The sequence below is a fragment of the Bos mutus genome, chromosome 2 (genome assembly GCF_027580195.1).
Source record: "Bos mutus isolate GX-2022 chromosome 2, NWIPB_WYAK_1.1, whole genome shotgun sequence".
Lineage (NCBI taxonomy): Eukaryota > Metazoa > Chordata > Mammalia > Artiodactyla > Bovidae > Bos > Bos mutus.
Window position 1 is genome coordinate 17,126,271 of NC_091618.1, and position 19,890 is coordinate 17,146,160.

Sequence of the window (19,890 nt, forward strand, 5' to 3'; positions counted from 1 at the left end):
AGTATCTTCCTCCCCAACCTTGTCCTTGCCCCTGTTCCCAGAGCAACCCCCTCTGGGCAGGGTTGAGAGGCATCCTCTGACCCAGCACTCACAGCCTGCAATGCCCCCCACCCCCACCCCGTGGACCACTCCTCACCTGGAGGGGATGCTCCACGAGCACAGGAAAGGCTCTGATGCTAAAGGAAAGAATAAAGCAGCGTTGGGAGAGGGTGTGGTGATTCCCCAGTGCTGTGAGCTGCTCTATGGCAAACAGAATGGCTTGTTCCTTGATCTAGGAGTGACTTCCAAGCTCGGAGGCTGCCCAGGAACATGCTGAGAGTGAAGGTTCTAGCTCCACTGCCCTCCTGCTCTGGGCTCCCCAGCAGGCAGGTCAACAGGGACCCACCTGAACTCCCAAGGCCTCTGATTTGTTCCAGGTGGTGAAAGGTGGGGCAGGACCAGAGGGGCTGGTTCTGGGACTTTTAGCAAAACCTTCTAAGAAAAAGTCTTCAGAGTTTTGACTTTGATTCCCCAGGGCAGTGGCTACGGTGAGGGAAGGAGAGGAGCTGGGTAGAGAGGCTGGAGCCATGGGTCAGCCCTGGACAAATCTCTGCCTGGTCCATCCCTAACAAGCCAGCACACTCTGAATCTCTCTGGACCACACGTTCTCCTGCCAGGGCTCAACCATCACTCCCTTGATGAGGATCGTTAGCAAAACTCTTCAAGAAAGGAGGTGGAAGATAACTTGTTTGTGTTAAACGGGAGGAAATAAGGACACACGGATGCATACATGCTGGTGCAGAGAATCTGAAAGAAGCTGCAATCAGGGGTCCCCCCAGGGGAGATGAGTACTGGATTGGGGGACAATGGTGGGGCACAGACATTTTACTCTCTGTTTATATATGTATTTGAATAACATGTATGCATTCAGAATTAAAAATAAAAAGCCACAGCAATAAGACACAGAGATACTCATTAAAAAAAAAAAAAAAAAAAAAGCCAGAACAGGAGATGGGTGAGACTCCCTTTGAGGAGGATCTGTGTGGTGAGTCACTCTCTGCAGGGTCCCCAAGGCTGACCCCTTCTCAGGGCTCCCATGCCCCATGTCCTGGACACCTGCCTGTCTTCTCCTTACTGCTTTCCCCCAAGATTCCTGGCCTCCTGCTGCTGCACTCAGAGGGGCCTCACCTCTGCTTAGACGGGGCCAGGGACCTGGGGTGGGCTCGCTTGTGGAAGGCCTGTCTTATGCCCTGCCAGCCAGCGTGGGGTACCATGGCCCAATGCAATGAATGAACTTGGTTCTACCCATCACACAAGCACCGCTATGATGGGATCGGGGACAGTGAGAGCTTAAAGGGCTGTCATGGTTCTGTCAAGCTCTTCCCTGAATGATGGGGGGGCCCGGGCTGGGGAGGGCCAGGTTATTCACCCACAGTCACACACAAGCTGTTGATTACTTGGAGACCACATGTGTGGGAATGAATCACCAAGGCCCACTTTGGAGAGTTTCTATTCCTGGAGGCGTCTGAAAGCGACGGCCTGCCAGGCCTGTAACATCGACCTGTGCCTTGGTCTTTAATGGGATTCCTAGTTCCTCCTGGGCAGAAGGGGAATCTGCCAGGCTCCTTTCAGCCCAGACTTCCCTGCATCTCTGGAATCTGCAGAGGTTCCCTGCTGGGAGCATCCTGGGGCCCAATGGTGAATATCAGCTCTTGCTACACTGGAGAGACCTCTGCTCCCAGGGCTCCTGAGAGCCGTATCACCCCAGGCTGACCCCAATCCCTGTGGAAGCTGGGCCCAGAGAAGCCAGGGCTGGGGAGCAGCCTGGCAGCCGTGCCCTGTCCCTTGAAGACACGCAGGCAGGGGCTAAGGTGTCCCCCTAGGCTGTCCTTCCTAGCCCCCAAGTCCTAAACATGAAGGCTTCCAACACCACCCTCCTTTCTGTGGGCAGCAGTTCTGAATCCTAAACCCCAGATGTGCTGGAAGCCACGAGGGCCCTTTTTCAGAAGCTTGCTGCTCCTGGCGTGACACCAGGCTCTGAACCTCTGCTGTGGGTGATGTGTCCTCTTTCAAAGGTTCCTCACGCCCCGGCTCAGGCAGTGGCTCTTGACTTGTTTTCTTTTGTTGGAAGCTGAGCGAGTATGCAGACCCTCTGAGAGGGCACAAGAGCCCAGAGCCTCTTCCTGACCACATCCCCCAACCCCTGCCCAGGCCACATTCTAGCCATACTTAGGAAGGAACTCCCACCCCCACCCCAGGGAGCCCCTCTCCAGATCCTAGAGGAGAAGCCCTTCTGCCAGATGAGACTGATGCAAAACGGTTTGATATATATGATCCCACCCCCTCATTTCACAGACGAGGAAGTTCAGCCCCAGAAGGGGAAGTGCCTCTCCCCAGAGTAAGGTGGTGACCATGCTGGGAAATAACATCTCACACCTCGCTCAGCTGCACTGGACTCCCAGGAGGTAACAGCCCCCAGGCGGCTCAGAAAACCCGATGCACCCGGAGTCCACCCACTGACGTTGGTCTCGGGGACCGCGAGGTGACTTTCCTTCGGGGTCTGGGCTCCATCGGCAACTGCCCCGACTCGCCTGGCCGTCTTAGACGTCAGGGACAGCAGCAGCCCCCCCGGGCAGCCTTCGTGACAGCAGCAGCAGCAGGGGAGGACTGGTCTGTCCCTGATTGCAGGTGACATTTTCTATGAATCCTCAACTTCCTCCTGATTTGACTCAGAGTGGCAGCATGGGCTGGGTGGGGAAACCTCGCTGTAGGCAGCCCAGGAGCCGTCCCCAAGGGAGCTCGACTTGCGTGTCCCCACCTCCCTCCCTCGGGTCGGCTGCCTGCTGCCCCGGAATTGGGGCCGGGAAAGCACCAAGAGGCCAAGATGACAAGCTCTAGGAATCACCCTGCAGCCACTGAGCAAAGTGCTCACGGCAGGCTAGAGCTGCACTCGGGAGCCGGCCAGCCCCTTGCCAGCTGGGTAATTTCCCTGGTCTCAGTGTACCTCTCAGGGGAATGGGAGCAATAAGAATTTCTTCCTCACAGAGCTCTTGAGAGCAGTAAGTGATGGAAGTGCTTGTCCCACAGCTGCCCACCCGTAAGCTTTCAGCAAGCTTTGGCCACTGTTATATCTTATAACTAGATTATTCTCCAACCATCATCAAGTGTCTCTTGGAGAAGCTAGAAGGGAAGTTACAGCATTTCTTACGAGTGGAAGCGGAGAACAGGAGGTGAAGGAATGTCTGTAGGACTGGCCTGGAATAGGCTGTGTGCTTCTGGGGCAGTGAGACAGGGGTGGAGGTGTGCTCAGGGCAGCCCTGGACTCCACAGAAGGCTTGGTGCTCTCAAATCTGGCCAGTCATCCCAGCTGCACAGGGCACGCCTATCACCCTGGAGCTGCTGCAGACCAGGCCATTCACTCGGCCCCTCTTTCATTGAATAAGTCCTTGTTGAGGGTCTGTTTTGCGTTTGCTTCATGAGGTGGTATAAAGTGCAAAGGATATATGGTCATTGTCCTGGGGTTGTTGGAGGAAAGCAGGGACTTGCCCCAGTGGCAGGTGGCCCTACCCGGCCATAGCAGGGAAATCACATCAGATGATGCTGGTGGTTTGTGAAAGTGGATTGAAGGAAGGGATGGGGTTTTTAGGATGGGAGGTGAGTCTGAGGGGATCAGACTGTTGGGTGGTGCCAGCTGCTGAAAGGAGTGAGAAAGGGGTTTACCAGATGGATAAACCCCTGGATTTACCAGGTCTTCTTGCTGGTGATAGGTTTTCCAGGTGGCTCAGTGGTAAAGAATCTGCCTGCCAATGAAGGAGATGCAAGTTAGACCCCTGGGTCAGGAAGATCCCCTGGAGAAGTAAACCCACTTCAGTATTCTTGCCTGGGAAATCCCATGGACAGAGGAGCCTGGTGGGCTACAATCCGTGGGGTCCCAAAAGAGTCGGACACAATTTAGAGACGAAACAACAACTTGCTGGTGATGCTAGTGGGGGTGAGGTAAAGGAAAGATGGAGAGGTCCAGGATGTGAGTCCATTGGAGGCCCCTCACTACCTGTTTGAGCTTGGGGGAGTGCTTTGGTTTCTGTGATCCTCCTTGTCTTCGTCTGTAAAATGGGCATAATTATAATAGCATCCCAGGAATGAGCGTATTGAGTTCCCTCCGTAGAGCACTTAGCACAGAGCTGGCCACATCTCAAATCCCTGAGCTCGTCTCTGCACTCCCCCACCCACCCCTACTCCACCCTCACCAAGCTTAGTGTGCAGCTATAGCAAAATTCTGGACTCCCGGAAATTCTGTGTGCTCCATCCCCTGTGTCCTGTTCTTTCTTAATCATGATCCCCAGAAGCCCAGCTCAGGTGTTAACCGATGAGTTTACTCACATTGAAGTGTTAGTAGCAGATAACTGCATTCAAATAAATGCTTATTTTCTGCCTTCAGGGCTCACCACTGCCTCCCCAGAGAAAACTGGAATTTCAGGCGAGGATGCTCCTCCTGCCATGACACCCCTTCAGCTGTCCTGATGCCGCTCTGCCACCAGCTGGCCCTCCCACCTCTGAGTTGGCTCACACCTCTGCTCTCTGTGTGGATGAAGGATCACGGCAGCACAAGAGAAGCTTCTTAGCCTGCAAACCACCTAAGGTTGCATTTTTCCCATTGCTGGTGTTTTCTGGAAAAGCCAGGACTTTCCAGAAGTGTGTGGCTTGGTCTGAGCCACACAGCTGGGTTTAGATGCTCTTGCTGTGGAGACATGGGATCAGGGCTGCCCCAAGAGGGGTGCTGGGTCCTTGAAGGTGTGGGTAGCTCTGGGTCCTGACAGCTGCAAGAATCACAGCCCAGCGTGGGGTCGAGTTGGCAGTCAGAGAGCCACCATGGGCCCCTGTCCCCAGGGCTGGGCGGTGCTGTGTGGATGAGAGAAGCCAGACAGGCCAGAAAGAGGCCCCACAGCCAGAGAGAAGCAGAAGCAGAGCAGGGGCCTCAGGGCTCCCAGGCCCATCCTCTTTCATGTACAAGATGTTTCCTCTCTTCACCAAACATTAGAAAAACACATATTGCCAGAATATTCTATCTCAGCCTTTTTTTTTTTTTAAGCCTTTCACATATGTGGATTTTTTTTTTATATAACATTCCAAATAAACAGATATTCTGCCTCTGCCTGCATATCTCTGGGGACAGAGAGCTCATTGCACGGCCAGTTGGTCTGCTCTCTGACTTCCAGTGGAAGATAGGTCTGCTTCCTACAACATCTGAAACTTCCTGTTATGGCCCCATGGAGTCATACAGTGGAGCCTATCTTGAGCCTTGGAGATGCTGATATAACATCTCCAGAATGATGGAGGCATCTCCAGATGACATCTCTAGAATAGCTATAGAAATATCTATACTTCTATGGCTTATGAGCAACGCTAGTCCTTCCTTTATGTCCTCCTGTGTTGGGGCATCCTAGGCTCTCCACATGATGCCCCTGCAGACTGACAGCCTCTGGGGCCTGGGTGCAGTGCAAGGGCCACTTGTCACATGTCCCCCATGTTCCTCTTCTAGAGTGTCTGTGTGTAACTGGGTTCACCTCATTTCTCACTGTCTTTCCTGTCTGCAAGAATACTTAGAAATGATTTTCCTTTCAGCTGTGACTTCACTGGTGTTTCATCTGTAAATATTTGTTCCTTTCCAATATTTCGGCACTGTACTTCTGACTTTATCTCTGACACATTACTTAAGAGACTCCTTAACAAGAATGCATGAAAATGCCTATTGTATATTATGATTAATACCGTCAGTGCTGCAGCAAATACTTGTGTTTTCTTACTGTCTGCAGAAAAACGATCTGAAAATTGAAAGGTGAAATTGCCATTGCCTTGGAGTCCTTGGCTGGGCCCGGGAATGGGATGAATTTGGTGAAAGATACTTGCCGTCTCCATAACAGAGTGTATTCCCCCGATTTATGACTTGGTCCTCACTAATTTGTTAGTTCTACATTATTAATTGAGCTGCTCAGAGCTCCAAACAGCTCTGTCTGCTTGATCAATGATATTCTAAGAGGGGAGCATCAGGGTCTCTATCTGCAATTGTATTTCTTTCTCTACTGTTTTGCATTTCTGCTTGTTCCCATCATGTACAGAAGTACATGGAACATAAATTTTGTATTTTAATTGTTTATTATAGCATTTGCCTTGTAGGGTCTCCGTATTAAAAAAAAAATGACACTGTCACATTTCCTTCCTTTCTAGTGGTCTGTGTATCTGATAATCCATAGATGATCTCATCATTTTACTCAGCTTATGCCTTTTTTTTGGGTGTTTCTTATCAACACAAGATGATTGGGTTTTAATTTTTTTGATCAGATTCCCCCCTTGACAGGGAGTATTGCAGTTAATATAATTATTAGTCAGTATGGCATCACCGACTCGATGGACACGAGTTTGAGTGAACTCCGGGAGTTGGTGATGGACAGAGAGGCTTGGCGTGCTGCAATTCATGGGGTCGCAAAGAGTCGGACATGACTGAGTGACTGAACTGAACTGACTGAACTGATTATGATTTGATTGTAATTGTTACATTTGTCTAAACCTCCATGGGGTTGCCCCTCTGCTCTCTATATTGAGGTATTGCAGTTTTTTCACTTTGTTTCTATAGTGAATTTTCTCTTCCTTTTGTCCCTTTAAAATAGACAAGATAATTTAGCCTAAATAACCACTTTAGAAAATAGTCAAGTTTAATGACTACATTTATTTCTATTAATAGCTCTCTCAACTTTGGGAGAATTGTGCTTAAAGATCTTCCCTCCTCTTCACCCACTCTCTGGCCCTTGAATGATCATCTGGCAGTTTGAGTCTCTTTCACATGGTTCCTTCCTCCTTAAAGTGAAGTTGCTTAGTCGTGTCCTATCTGCAAACCTGTGGACTGTGTCCAGGTATTTTCCAGGCAAGAGTACTGGAGTGGGCTGCCATTTCCTTCTCTAGGACATCTTCCCGACCCAGGGATCGAACCCGGGTCTCCTGCATTGCAGGCAGACGCCTTACCATCTGAGCCACCAGGGAAGTCCTTCCCTTTATGTTACACACAATTTTGATGATGTGATGACTGACATGCAGGCAGAGGAAACCTTGCTTTTATCATGGATTGGTTTCTTGTGGCTATTCTCTGGTCTCTTAGGTGGCACCGGCTTTTCGCCTGTCCAATTCCTTGTCATATCATGCTTTGTTCTCAAGTTCCTCTGATGCTACATGTTGACATCTTTGACCTGGCAAGATGTATGCCTCATCAGCTGAGTATCTTTCAGTTCAATGCATTCCTTTAAATTCTGTGTAAACCTCCCTTCCACCCCCGCCATGCCTCCAACACAGACTCAGATGTTGCCTCTTTGAAAGGAAAGTCAAAAGCTGTTGCTATTTTTCTTCTTTTGCCCCAGCATTTAATACATTAAACCATTTAAAAATTGTTTTCATTTCATTATTAATTAGAAAAATACACACACACACGTAGAAGAAAAAGAGAGATAAAGATAAAAGATTTAGAAATCACTCACCATTTAACCGTTTGAATGCAACCAGTGTTTGGCATATGGAAATTTTTTTTCTAGGTTTTTTCCTTGTGTGTGGGTTTTTTTAATCATATTTGAAATCATTCTGAATGTATAGTTCTGTAGTTTGTGGGTTCTTTATTTAGCGTAGTCAGCATAGACATAATATAGTCAGGCAAAAATTTTCCATTGAGTAGATTTACCGTAGTGAAATTGAGCTCTTGTTGACATTTAAGTGAATGCATGTATTTTTTGCTATGAGAAAAAGATGCTAAAGTGAACATATTTCCGTACACATTTTTTCCTTTTTTTTTTTTTTACATAATTTACTTAAGGTAAATTTTTAGAATCTCTGAATGAAACCTTAAAAAAGATTTCTAGGGCTTGTAATATAAGTTATCAATTTCCCAAAGTTGGGTACATATCTGTATGCTCACTAGCATATTGATGATTATTTTATGGAATCCTTGTCAGCATCTCTAGATAATATAAGCAAAAAATTTATTTCTTCGTAAATCTTATGGGAACCACTTGTGTCTTTTTCTGTTAATCTATTGTGTGTCTTGATATTACTCATTTTTTAACACTTTTCATAGCAAAGGAACATCATTTATCTAACTTATTTGTTGTATTTGCTTTCCTTCAGTATATTCTTAGATGTTAAGCTTTTTTAAACAAAAAGAAAATTTCTAATTTTTGTACAGTCAAACCTGTTCTACCTGTTTTCTGATTCTTTTGCTTTTCAATTATTTTAAGTTGCAAAGAGCTTTTCCTTCCTTCCACTGGCTTTTATGAATTGGCCACTAAGTTTTCATGTAGTTTTACTATGGTTTGATCTCCTGAAGTTTTTTTCGCTTATGAATTTGGAATTTCTTTTTCTACTAGGTGTGAGATGAGGATTCGAAAGTTAGTTTTTAGCCCCCAAATTCTTCACTGATAGTCTTAACATCATTTATTGACTAAGCTTTCTATTTGAGTTATTTTTTATTTATTGTTCTTATACTTTTCCCTTTTTATTGATTGATTTTTAAAATTTTTATTGGCGTTTATTTGCTTTACAATGTTGTGTTAGTCTCTGCTGTACAGTGAAATGAAGCAGCTGTATACATGTATATATGTATATGTGTGTGTGTGTGTGTGTGTGTGTGTGTGTGTGTATACATGTATATATCCCCTCCCTCTTGGACCTTCCTCCCACCCCACCCTCCCATCCCTTTAGGTCATCACAGAGAACCAAGCTGAGCTCCTTCTGCTATACAGCAGGTTCCCACTAGCTATCTATTTTATACATGGTAGAAGGCAATGGCACCCCACTCCAGCACTCTTGCCTGGAAAATCCCATGGATGGAGGAGCCTGGTAGGCTGCAGTCCATGGGGTCGCAAAGAGTCAGACATGACTGAGTGACTTCACTTTCACTTTCACTTTTCACCTTCATGCACTGGAGAAGGAAATGGCAACCCACTCCAGTGTTCTTGCCTGGAGAATCCCAGGGACAGGTGGGGCCTGGTGGGCTGCCGTCTATGGGATCGCACAGAGTCGGACACAACTGAAGCGACTTAGCAGCAGCAGCAGCAGCAGCAGTGTATATATGTCAATCCCAATCTCTCAATTCGTCCCACCTTCCCCCTTCCTCCTCTGTGTTCACATGTCCATTCTTTACATCTGTGTCTCTACTCCTGCCCTGGAAATAGATTCATTTGTACCATTTTTTCTAGATTCCACATATATGCATTAATATATGACATTTGTTTTTCTCCTTCTGACTTCACTTTGTATGACAGACTCTAGGCCCATCAACATGATGGAGAGGATGTGGAGAAAAGGGAAACTTCATGCGCTGTTGGTAGGAATGTGAATTGATACAGCCACTGTGGGGAACAGTATGGGGTGCCTTAAAAAACTAAAAATAGAGTTACCATATGACTCAGCAACCCCACTACTGGTCATATACCCTAAGACTTAGTCTTTCAGTTGTATCCTATTCTTTGAGACCCCACGGACTGTAACCTAGCAGGCTGTTCTGTCCTTGGGATTTCCCAGGCAAGAATATGGGTTGCCATTTCCTTCTTCAGAAGATCTTCCTGACCCAGGGGTCGACCCTGCAGGCAGATTCTTTACTGCTGAGCCACCAAGGAAACCCATAGTCTGAGAAAACCATGATTCAAAAGGACACTTGTATTAATTCAGGGGAATACCTCATTTCTTCTTATTGTTTCTGTTAATTGTCTAGCATGTTGTTTGGAACTTCTGGGTGTCGGCAAGTGTCCAGTTTCAATAAGAATGCCTCTTTTTGTTTGTTTTTTTTTAAACTATTAAATGCAAAGTTGGCCGTTAGTGTGAACAGGTTACTCTTTATCAGGTGTAAGAAGTATCCTTCTCTTCCTTCATTTAAATGACTTGTGGAAAAACTATCATACAATGCGATGGCTTTTCATTTTTGTCCTAATGATGTAACGCACAATATTAGCAAATTTCCTAACATTGAAAAAAGGTCTTACATTTCTGTGGTGAATATGACTTGGTAAAATGATGAGTTATAATTTTAGTATATTGAGTTCTATTTGGTAATATTTTAACTCAGATATTTGCATCTATTTTCATACATGCATTTGAGCAGTTTTCCTCTTTTGTGCTACATTTGTCAAGTTTTGGTGTTTGGGTAAATTAGTTTTATAACAAATTCTTGATTATCATTATCTTGTGTATCTGAAACTATTTATAGAGTATGGGAATTATCTGGTCCTTGAAAGTTAAAATATGCTAGAGCCCCCCACCTCTAGATATATTAAAATCTATTTATTCTTTGATAACATTCTCAGTTTTACTCATGGCTTTTGATCTAATCAATACCACTTGTGTTAATTCTTGTATTAATTGTGGTAAGTTATGTTTTGCCCTTAAATTGTCAACTACTTCATGGTTTTTAAGTGGATTAGTAATGAGGTAATTTCTTTTTATTTTTTTCTCTCTCCTCTATTAGTCTTAGAACACCTTCTCGTTTGTAGTTTTGCTTGAATCTTGTTTATCGATCACAATTATTAGAGGTGTTTGTATTGTTTAGTTTACTCTTCACCTCCCTCTCTCTGCCAAAGAATTAAATTTACAGATTCTGGTTATTTTCCTCTTTGCTAATTCTTTTATTTTCACTTTTATCTTTATAAAAATTTCCTCAATTTCTCTATTACTTTAGTGTTCTTTTTTTCCCTAAATGCCCATGTTGACTGTTTCAATCATTTATTTAGTTTTCTTAAAAAAAAAAAAAATTCAAGCTGTCTGGGCTATGTATTTATCTCTGAGAATAGTTCCAGCTGCATCTTGTGAAATTTTTTTTAAACAATCAATCCAGAAAGCTCTTGTCATTGTTGACTATGCCCCATGCATTTTGTTTTGTAATCCTGGCTTTACTTCGTTTTTAAAAAGCCAATTTTGTTTATATCCTAGGCTTCTGTGTATTGTGGTCAGAGTACATACCCCACAAAATTTCTGCTTTTCTTTTAATGGAAAGCTTTGTTCTTGCTAGACAGGTAATTTATCTTAACAACTTTTTCTCGGATACTTGAGAAAAAAACCAGACTATTTATTTAAAATAAAATCTAAGATATTAATTAAATTATATTCATTACATTATTTATATAATTCTGTATCCTAATTTACACTTTACCAATTTGATCTGTTCAAATCTATTCCACATTAAAATCTGAAACTGCCATATTTTTGCCAATGGCTCTTGAATTTTAACAGTATTACTTTATGTACTTTTATACAACATCATCTAGTGCATAAATTACTATATTTGTCACAATTTTTCTTTTATTAATATAAAATAAGCTCTTAATCCTGATGTGTAGTTTTATTCTTAATTCTACAGTGCTAGGTATGAATACTGCCACTCGGACTTTCCTTTTGCTCATATTTGTCCGATATCTCATCCTGGGACTTTTACTTTGAGTATTTCTGTCATTAAGTAAGTGTGTCCTTTACAAGCAATAAAGAATTGCATTTTATTTTGTAATTGAACTGAAAACATTGGTTAATTTTTAAAATTTTAAATCTCCAAAGTTTATTTGGAGAATGTAATTTATTTTATTGATGTAATTTCTATGCTTGGTTACTTTTTCCCATTCTATTACTCCTTGACTGTTTTGTCTGATTTGTTTCTCTTTATCAACTTTAGTGATTTTGAGGATAAGCATCCTGTTTTTAATAGTCAGTTGTTAGGTCAAGGTTTAAAAAATCTTACGCTTTCTGTAACTATCAAAGTTAAAAAAGAAGACAGAACAATGACCTTTAATTTCCCTTTTATGTAATGTTTTCTTTTCCTGTGTCCCAGTACTCTCTGTCATGCTTGCCCTCTGCAACCCAAGAATATCTTCCTTCTTCATTACTTTATCTGAGGTATTACAGCTTGTCTTTTTTAAAGACATGGAAGATCTCTTAGGGCTTCCCGGGTGACACTATTGGTAAAGAACCCACCTGCCAATGCAGAAGACACAAAAGATGCTGGTTCAATCCCTGGGTCAGGAAGATCCCCTGGAGGAGGGCATGGCAACCCACTCCAGTACTCTTGCCTGGAGAATCCCATGGACAGAGGAGCCTGGTGGGCTACGTCCACAGGGTGGCTCTGAGTTGGACACTACTGAAACAACTTAGCATGCAGGCAAGATCTCTTTTACTTTTTTTTTCTTCTAAATCTGTAACTATATTCATCATAGCTTTGGTCTCTTTCCAGTTTCCTGCTTCTGATTCTCTGAACTTGCCCATCTTGATGTTTGCATCTTTTATTGTTGGCATCTCTTGGAGAGCTGAAGTTCTGCCTCTTGGAGGCAGTTTCCCCCCATCCCCTCTGAAAGCCATACATACCTAGTTGGCTTTTTATGATCTTCACACCTGAACAGCCACCCAATTGGGCATGAAGTTCTTATGCTCAAATTTAACCCCTTGAAACTTTTCTGGTGTTATTTTTTTCAGAGAGGTTTCCAGGAAACTTGGTTTATTTATTCACAAAGTTTGTAAGCTTTTATATTAATGACATTTAAAGATGTTAAGTACTGGAGGAGGGCATGGCGACCTACTCCAGTATTCTTGCCTGGAGAATCCCCATGGACAGAAGAGCCTGGCGGGGTACAGTCCATGGGGTCTCAAAGAGTCAGACACAACTGAGCGACTAAGCACAAAGATGTAAGTGGGACATCTGAGAGTGGCTTTCTTTCCAAAAACTGCATAAAACATGGTTCCTCTAATCCAAGTTCTCGTCTTCTCTGTGGTGTAATTCAGCCTGCCTCTCAGGCATCAGCTGCTTGCGGTTAACAAAGTTCCTCTCGGGCCCTTCAGGTCTGTTCACAGACTCAATTTGCTTGATCCATGACCTTTCCCCATTCATCTTATTTCCTTCCTAGTATGAAGCTGGGACCAGGGCCCTGGTGACTGACAGTCCAACTGGGGTCATGCCCACCTTGAGCTGGTTCTAGCCAATGACGGGGCTCTGAGGAGGCACTGGTCCTGGGAGATTCCTGCTGGACATGGAACTTGAACAGGTGACTTGTGCTTCCAGTATCTTCGATGACCTGAAGAGGTCTTCATCATTCTTAGAGCTGCACTATGGTCTGAAGTTCTTCCTACCCAACTCTTCCTTCTCTCTCTCCTTACACAGGTGTCAGACTGCTTTGCGGTCTGAGGGCTCTTCCTGTCCACTCCTATTTTTGTTGTTGTTTAGTCACTAAGTCCTGTTCGACTCTTTTGTGACGCTATGGACTGTAGCCTGTCAGGCTCCTCTGTCCATGGGATTCTCTGGGCAAGAATACTGGAGTGGGTTACCATTTTCTCCTCCAGGGGATCTCCCTGATCCAGGGATCAAACCCACAGTCTCCTGTATTGACAGATGTGTTCTTTACCAGTGAGCCACCAGGGAAGCCCGTACACTCTTGTCTCTCGCCCTTTATCACACTGGCCTTTCCCTTAATATATCTGTCAAATGCCTAAAACTGTCTCAGCATTTGCTTCTCGGCCTCCCCCCTGCACCATCTTACAGTTGATTCAATCAGTTGATTCAGTTGATTTGAGCGGATCCCAGAGCTGGCCAGAACAGGTGCCATCCACAGCCCCAGACAACAGGTCTAGAGTGGGAGGTTGCTAGCCACCACTTCAAGTGGATTGCTTTTTATTTGCAGCCCATCTTTGGGGGAAAAAAAAATGACTTTTACATCTTGCTGCAGCCTGGAGGTTTTTTTAATCTTATTCCAATGAAGTTCCTGATCTTTTTAGAAAAAAGATTGTTCCCTTTCAGAGGGAATTCAGGGGATTAATTTTTCAGATTCTTTGCTCACTCTACCATTAGCTGGAAGTATTTTTTTTCAACCTGGTTTCTTATTGCCAATCCATGGTGTGCTTTTCTAGCTTCAAAAATTAACATTTGAAAAGCTCACATTTGAAGTCGTTCAGCAATTCAAATGTGACCTTTAGGATTTCCCTGCTGGAGGACACTGATAGCTGACTTTTATCTTTTCCACAGGAATACTTGTACACGAATAATTGGTACAGTCAATTCAGACAAGCACTGGAATCTTAGAACCATTTTTTTTTTTTTTACCATTTCTGTTAGTTTTTCATCAATTTGTTCAATTCACCCATGTTTTGGGCTTGAATTTGGGTTTATCTTTAAACATCACTAATTTTTTTTTCCTTGGCCACTTTAGTTCTAATCTTTGAATCAGAAGCAATGAGCTGGGTTCACCCATGGAGTCTGCGTGAGCATGACCCAGCCCCAAACGGATGCCCCAGGTTCCGTTTTTTTGCAGTCTTGTCGAATCTCTTTAAGCACAAGCTTGTATTTGCTCTTATCTTTGTGGTTCTTGGTTTTCTGTTGTTTCTGATGTTGAAGGTGACTTCTCTTAGCCAAATGAGTCTTCCTTTTTGGTGCTGCAACACTTTCAGTTAGATCCAAATTGGGTTCTTTTCTGTTCTTTTTGTCATTTTTGAAACTTATCTTGTTGGTTCCAAACTATTCTAGCTATTTTTTTTTGAGATAAGCGTGTTGCATAGTTGGGGATATTCAGCTGGGAGAGGGCAACCCCCCAGCTTACAGTTAATTTATTCCAGGCTTCTAGGGTTGGGGCAGTTAAGTTCCACCTGGGACTTACACTGCGCAACTCCAGGAGGTGCCATTCACACAGACCACAGGAGTCTGAAGCTTCTGATATGAGTCAGTACATTTTCTTAGATCTTCCATGACATAAACCTATAAGAAAAGTTAGCACATAGGAAAGTGTTGAATTTCTGGAAAGGCACCAAATAATGTATATTATATATTTACCATATAGTGCTCAATGGATGAGAGATTAAATATATATATATATATACACACACATACACACATATATTTCTGTTTTTGCCAGCAGTTAGAGAGGATTTGGGAATGGCATTCTATACAGGGTCTTAAAAATACTCAACTGCTGCCTTCCCAAGGGCTTGTGATCTCTATCTGTCTGCTGGTATCCAGCGACCATCTGCAGCCACACCTGCAACCTCGGACCTCTTGTTCCTGAAGCCAGCTCTAATTTTCTCTCTGTTCAAAGGCCTTTCTTTGCCTTAGGGAGACCTCAAGCCTTCACTTCACTTCCCGGTGACTCAGTGGTGAAGAATCTGCCTGCAATGCAGGAGATGGAGGTTCAATCCCTGGGTGGGGAAGATCCCCTGGAGGAGGGCATGGCAACCCACTCCAGTATTCTTGTCTGGAAAATCCCATGGACAGAAGAGCCCAGTGGGCTACAGCCCATGGAGTCACAAAGAATTGGACATGATTTAGCGACTGAGCACACACACATGCACAAGCCCTCACTTCACTCCCTTTGGGCATGTTTTTTCTTCCATGTTTTTCCAGTCTCTGTATGGTTTTCTTCTTGGAGAGCAAGAGGCTCTAGCAGCTTCAGGCTTTATCCTCCCAATTTCAAATCCCAAAGAAAAAGCCCCAACACCCTTCCTAGAAACCCAAGCAAGAGGTTCATTACTTTTCATCTGCTCTAGGTCAAATATTCACCCCTGGACCTATAAATGAACCAATGACAGTGTCCTGGGGAATGTGATGCACTGATTGCCACCAACTGGACAGTTAGGGGTGGGGTCAGCTCTGTCCAACCTTAGGGGTGAGGGTGAGGTGGAGCAGAGGGGCAACATACAAAGAGGAACTGGATTCTGAAAACAGCATTTGAAGCTGTACAATCTGCAGCTAAAGTCAGCAGTGCCCTAGTTTTCTTGTTTCCAGTCCTGTGAAATTCTCTTTGATGAAACCAGTTTGGGTCAGGACTTATGGTCTTGCTGATACTTTCAACAGAAAGACTTCTGATCAGAGAAAAGGGAACAGAGAAAGGGTCATGCGTATTCTGTTTTTGTAAAAGATAAAGACACATACACACACGTATGTACGTATATATCTATCTATATATATATATACACACACACACACACATATATATATATATATATATATCACAGTGATTACATCTGGGCAACAGAATTAGAAGGTGATTTTCCTTCCTGTGTTTTCTAATTGTTGTTTGGAGAGCATAGATTGCTGTGTGATAAAAGGGATGTGTTCATGAGTCTCGACAAAGTTGTTTGACTCCATTAGTTCTATAGAGTAAGAGGAGCTTCATCTCATCTATTGTTGACATTGTAGGAAGGAATATGAGCCAGCAGAACCACAGCGAAAACTGCTCCTTCAACGATGTGAAACAGCTGATGGAAACCGTGCAGTTGGCTGTCCACATCCCTACCTTCATTCTCGGTCTGCTCCTCAATGTGCTCGCCATCCGAGGCTTTAGCTCCTTCCTGAAGAAGAGGTGGCCTTGCTACACTGCCACCTCCATCTACATGATCAACCTGGCAGTCTTTGACCTCCTGCTGGTGCTCTCCCTCCCATTCAAGATGTTCCTGTCCCGAAGGCAGGGCTCCTTCCTTCCCTTCTGTACTCTGGTGGAGTGCCTCTACTTCATCAGCATGTATGGGAGCATCTTCACTATCTGCTTCATCAGCCTGGACAGATTCTTGGCCATCCGGTACCCAATCCTGGTCAGCAACATCCGGTCTCCCAGGAAGATCTTCGGGATCTGCTGTATCATCTGGGTGCTGGTGTGGGTCGGGAGCACTCCTGTCTATAGCTTCCATGGCAAAGTGGAAAATTACACGTGCTTCAATAACATGACTGATGGCACCTGGAGCGCCAAGGTCTTCTTCCCTTTTGAGGTCTTTGGCTTCCTTCTGCCCATGAGCATCATTGGTTTCTGCTCCTCCAGGAGTATTCACATTCTGGTTGCTCGTCGGGACCACACCGGGACTGGGTCCAGCAGAAGGCCTGCATCTGGACTATTGCAGTCAGCTTGGCTGTCTTTGTGGTCTCCTTTCTCCCCGTCCACCTGAGTTTCTTCTTGCAGTTCCTGGTGAGGAATGGCTTCATCGTGGAGTGCAGAGCCAAGCAGAATATTATCTTGTTCCTGCAGTTGTCCATGTGTTTCTCCAATTTCAATTGCTGCCTGGATGTTTTCTGCTACTACTTTGTCATCAAAGAATTCCGCATGGACATCATGGCCCACCGGCCTTCCAGGAGCCAGCTAGTCCACCAGGACACCCTGACCACCATGGCTAAGGGAAAAAAGTCATGCCTGGAGGAAGGAAACCTCAACCTAAATTCCATAGTGAATATCCCTTCCCAGGACCCTGATGTGGTGGGCTGACAAGTGGTGCATTTACTGGTGTGCCCTCCCTCTGATGGTCACTTGAATGCCATCTTTGCTCGCTGTGGCCCCAAAACCTTTCCTCTGAACCCAGACAACTTGACATAAGCCACTCAGTGTCAGTTTCTGGGGAACTCTGAAGAACCCAGGTGAATTCTCAATTTCTCAGTCTCCAAAGCAGGAGGCCTTTGACTATGTGGATCACAACAAACTGGTAAATTCTAAAAGAGATGGGAATACCGGACCACCTTACTTTCCTCCTGAGAAACCTGTATGCAGGTCAGGAGGCAGCCATTAGAACTGGACATGAAACAACTGGTTCCAAATTGGGAAAGGAGTACATCAAGGCTGTATATTGTCACCCTGCTTGTTTAACTTATATGCAGAGTACATCCTGCAAAATTCTGGACTGGATGAAGCTCAAACTGAAATCAAGATTGCTAGAAGAAATATCTACAACCTCAGATATACAGATGATATCACCCTAATGGCAGAAAGCAAAAAGGAACTAAAGAGCCTCTTGATGAGGGTGAAAGAGAAGAGTGAAAAACCTGGCCTAAAACTCAACACTTGAAAAACAAAGGTCATGGCATCTGATCCCACCACTTCATGGCAAATAGGTGGGGGAAAAGTGGAAACAGTGACAGATTTTATCTTCTTGGGCTCCAAAATCACTGTAGATGGTGACTATAGTCACAAAATTAAAAGATGCTTGCTTGCTCCTTGGAAGGAAAGCTATGACAAACCTAGACAGCATATTCAAAAGCAGAGACATCACTTTGCCGACAAAGGTCAGTAGAGTTGAAGCTGTGGTTTTTCCAGTAGTCATGCATGGATGTGAGAGTTGGACCATGAAGTAGGCTGAGTGCTGAAGAATTAACGCTTTTGAATTGTGCTACTGGAGTAGCTCTTGAGAGTCCCTTGGACTGCAAGGAGATCAAACCATTCAATTCTAAAGGAAATCAACCCTGAATATTCACTGGAAGGACTGATGCTGAAGCTCCAATACTTTGGCCACCTGATGCGAAAAGCCGCCTCATTGGAAAAGACCCTAATGCTGGGAAAAATTGAGGGCAGGAGGAGAAGAGGACAACAGAGGATGAGATGGTTGGATGGTATCACTGACTCAATGGACAGGATTTTGAGCAAACTCTGAGGGTTACTGAAGGACAGGGAAGCCTAGGGTGCTGCAGTCCACGGAGTCACAAACTGTCAGACACGACTCAGCAACTGAACAACAACAAACACACGAGGCAGAAGAACTGAGAGAAAGAGACCATCTGAATAAGGCTGTTTTCCAACTCTCCTCTGTCCTTCTGTTAGGCTAGAAGATTCTGGGAAGGAAGAGAGTTAGGAGAGAGAATCAGGAGGGTTGGGCATGGAGGAAAGATGGAGTGGGAGGGACTGATGAAGCTCCTTTTTAGTTTGGGATCCCGGGGTGGAGTGGTTGGACTTTCTGGTCTCTTCTGGGGCTCTGTTGACCAATGACCACATAGAGATGCCAGCAGAGGGGGTGACTGGGGAGAGCAAGTATGCACAGAAAACCCCAAGTTTTCTTTGGGCCTTGGAAAGGCCTGAGAGGTCACCCAAACCTTCCTGTCCCCAGGAGAAAGCTGCAGAGGGACTGAGGGGGACTGGTGTGGACCAGGCTGTGTGAAGCTGTGGACACTATGTGGAAGCAGTGGGGACAGAGTGAAAAGCTGTTGGTGGCACCTGAGAACCATGAGGGGACAGGATATACCTGGGAAAGGTAGGCAACAGAATAAGAGCTGGAAGTGGACAGCCCATTCCTCATTGCTATCTGAGCATCTGCTGCGTGGAGTTTGAGCACTGGCCCAGGGGGGAGGAGAGGCAGTAGTGGCAAGCCTGGGAGAAGAAAATTCCTGGACGTGACCAGCCTGCTCTGTTGAACAGGCTGGGACGTTGTTGGTTTAGTTTTAGTTTTAGATTTAGTTGGATTTCGTTTCCTTGAGAATGATAAGAAGGAATCTGGCTTGATTTGGTACAGCCAGAGAAGAGCAAGGTGTTTGACTTGCCCATCAGAGTCCTGGCTAGGCAGCTGGCCATGGTGGCACTGTTCACAGAGCTGTCCCTGTTCTGTGGCTGGGAGGGAGAAGATGAGAGAGCCAGGGACAGGGATGGAGGACCCATCACAATGAAACAGGGCTCCTGGCAGTTCCTGGCTGGAAACTGTAAATAATTGACTCAGGGTTTGGACTGGGCTTCTCTGATGCTCTAGACAAGGTGCTGTGGTGACAGCTGAAAGTCTGCAGATGACTCAGCTGCTCTGGGGAGTGAAATGATTATCAGGATAAATTATAGGGTGGTTTGCAAGATGGAGTGAGTGGGATGAAAAGTGACGAATGAGACGATGTGCACAGAGGGGAAGAAGTCTTTAGGAGGAAAAGAAGCCACCTTCTACCTGCAGCGTGAGAGGGGAGCGGATGGGGGGAGTGCAGTGGGGGAGAAGAGGGCGATTTAGATAAAACCCTGAGTGGGGATGAGGGGAGGTTGGGTAATTGCCCAAGTCTTGAAGTGCTGGGGTTCTGCGAGGGGTGGGGTGGGGGGTGGGAGTGGCAGGAAGGATGGAGGGCAGGGTGGCTTCCTGCCTGAGAACCCTCAATTTGACCGAGAGCAGTTGACGATCAGGAGCCTCGCCTTCTCTTGC

The 19,890-nt window shown here is 45.1% G+C and overlaps 1 protein-coding gene across 1 annotated transcript; it reads left to right on the forward strand.

Moving 5' to 3' along the window:
- The first annotated feature begins 2,410 nt into the window (after window positions 1–2,410).
- Window positions 2,411–19,646, forward strand: GPR55 (G protein-coupled receptor 55). The gene is given in 5 exon segments (XM_070379849.1): window positions 2,411–2,667; window positions 4,418–4,618; window positions 12,894–13,031; window positions 16,169–16,819; window positions 16,822–19,646. Coding segments are annotated over 2 exon segments (1,044 nt in total). The 5' UTR covers window positions 2,411–2,667; window positions 4,418–4,618; window positions 12,894–13,031; window positions 16,169–16,176; the 3' UTR covers window positions 17,223–19,646.
- The last annotated feature ends 244 nt before the right edge of the window (window positions 19,647–19,890 follow it).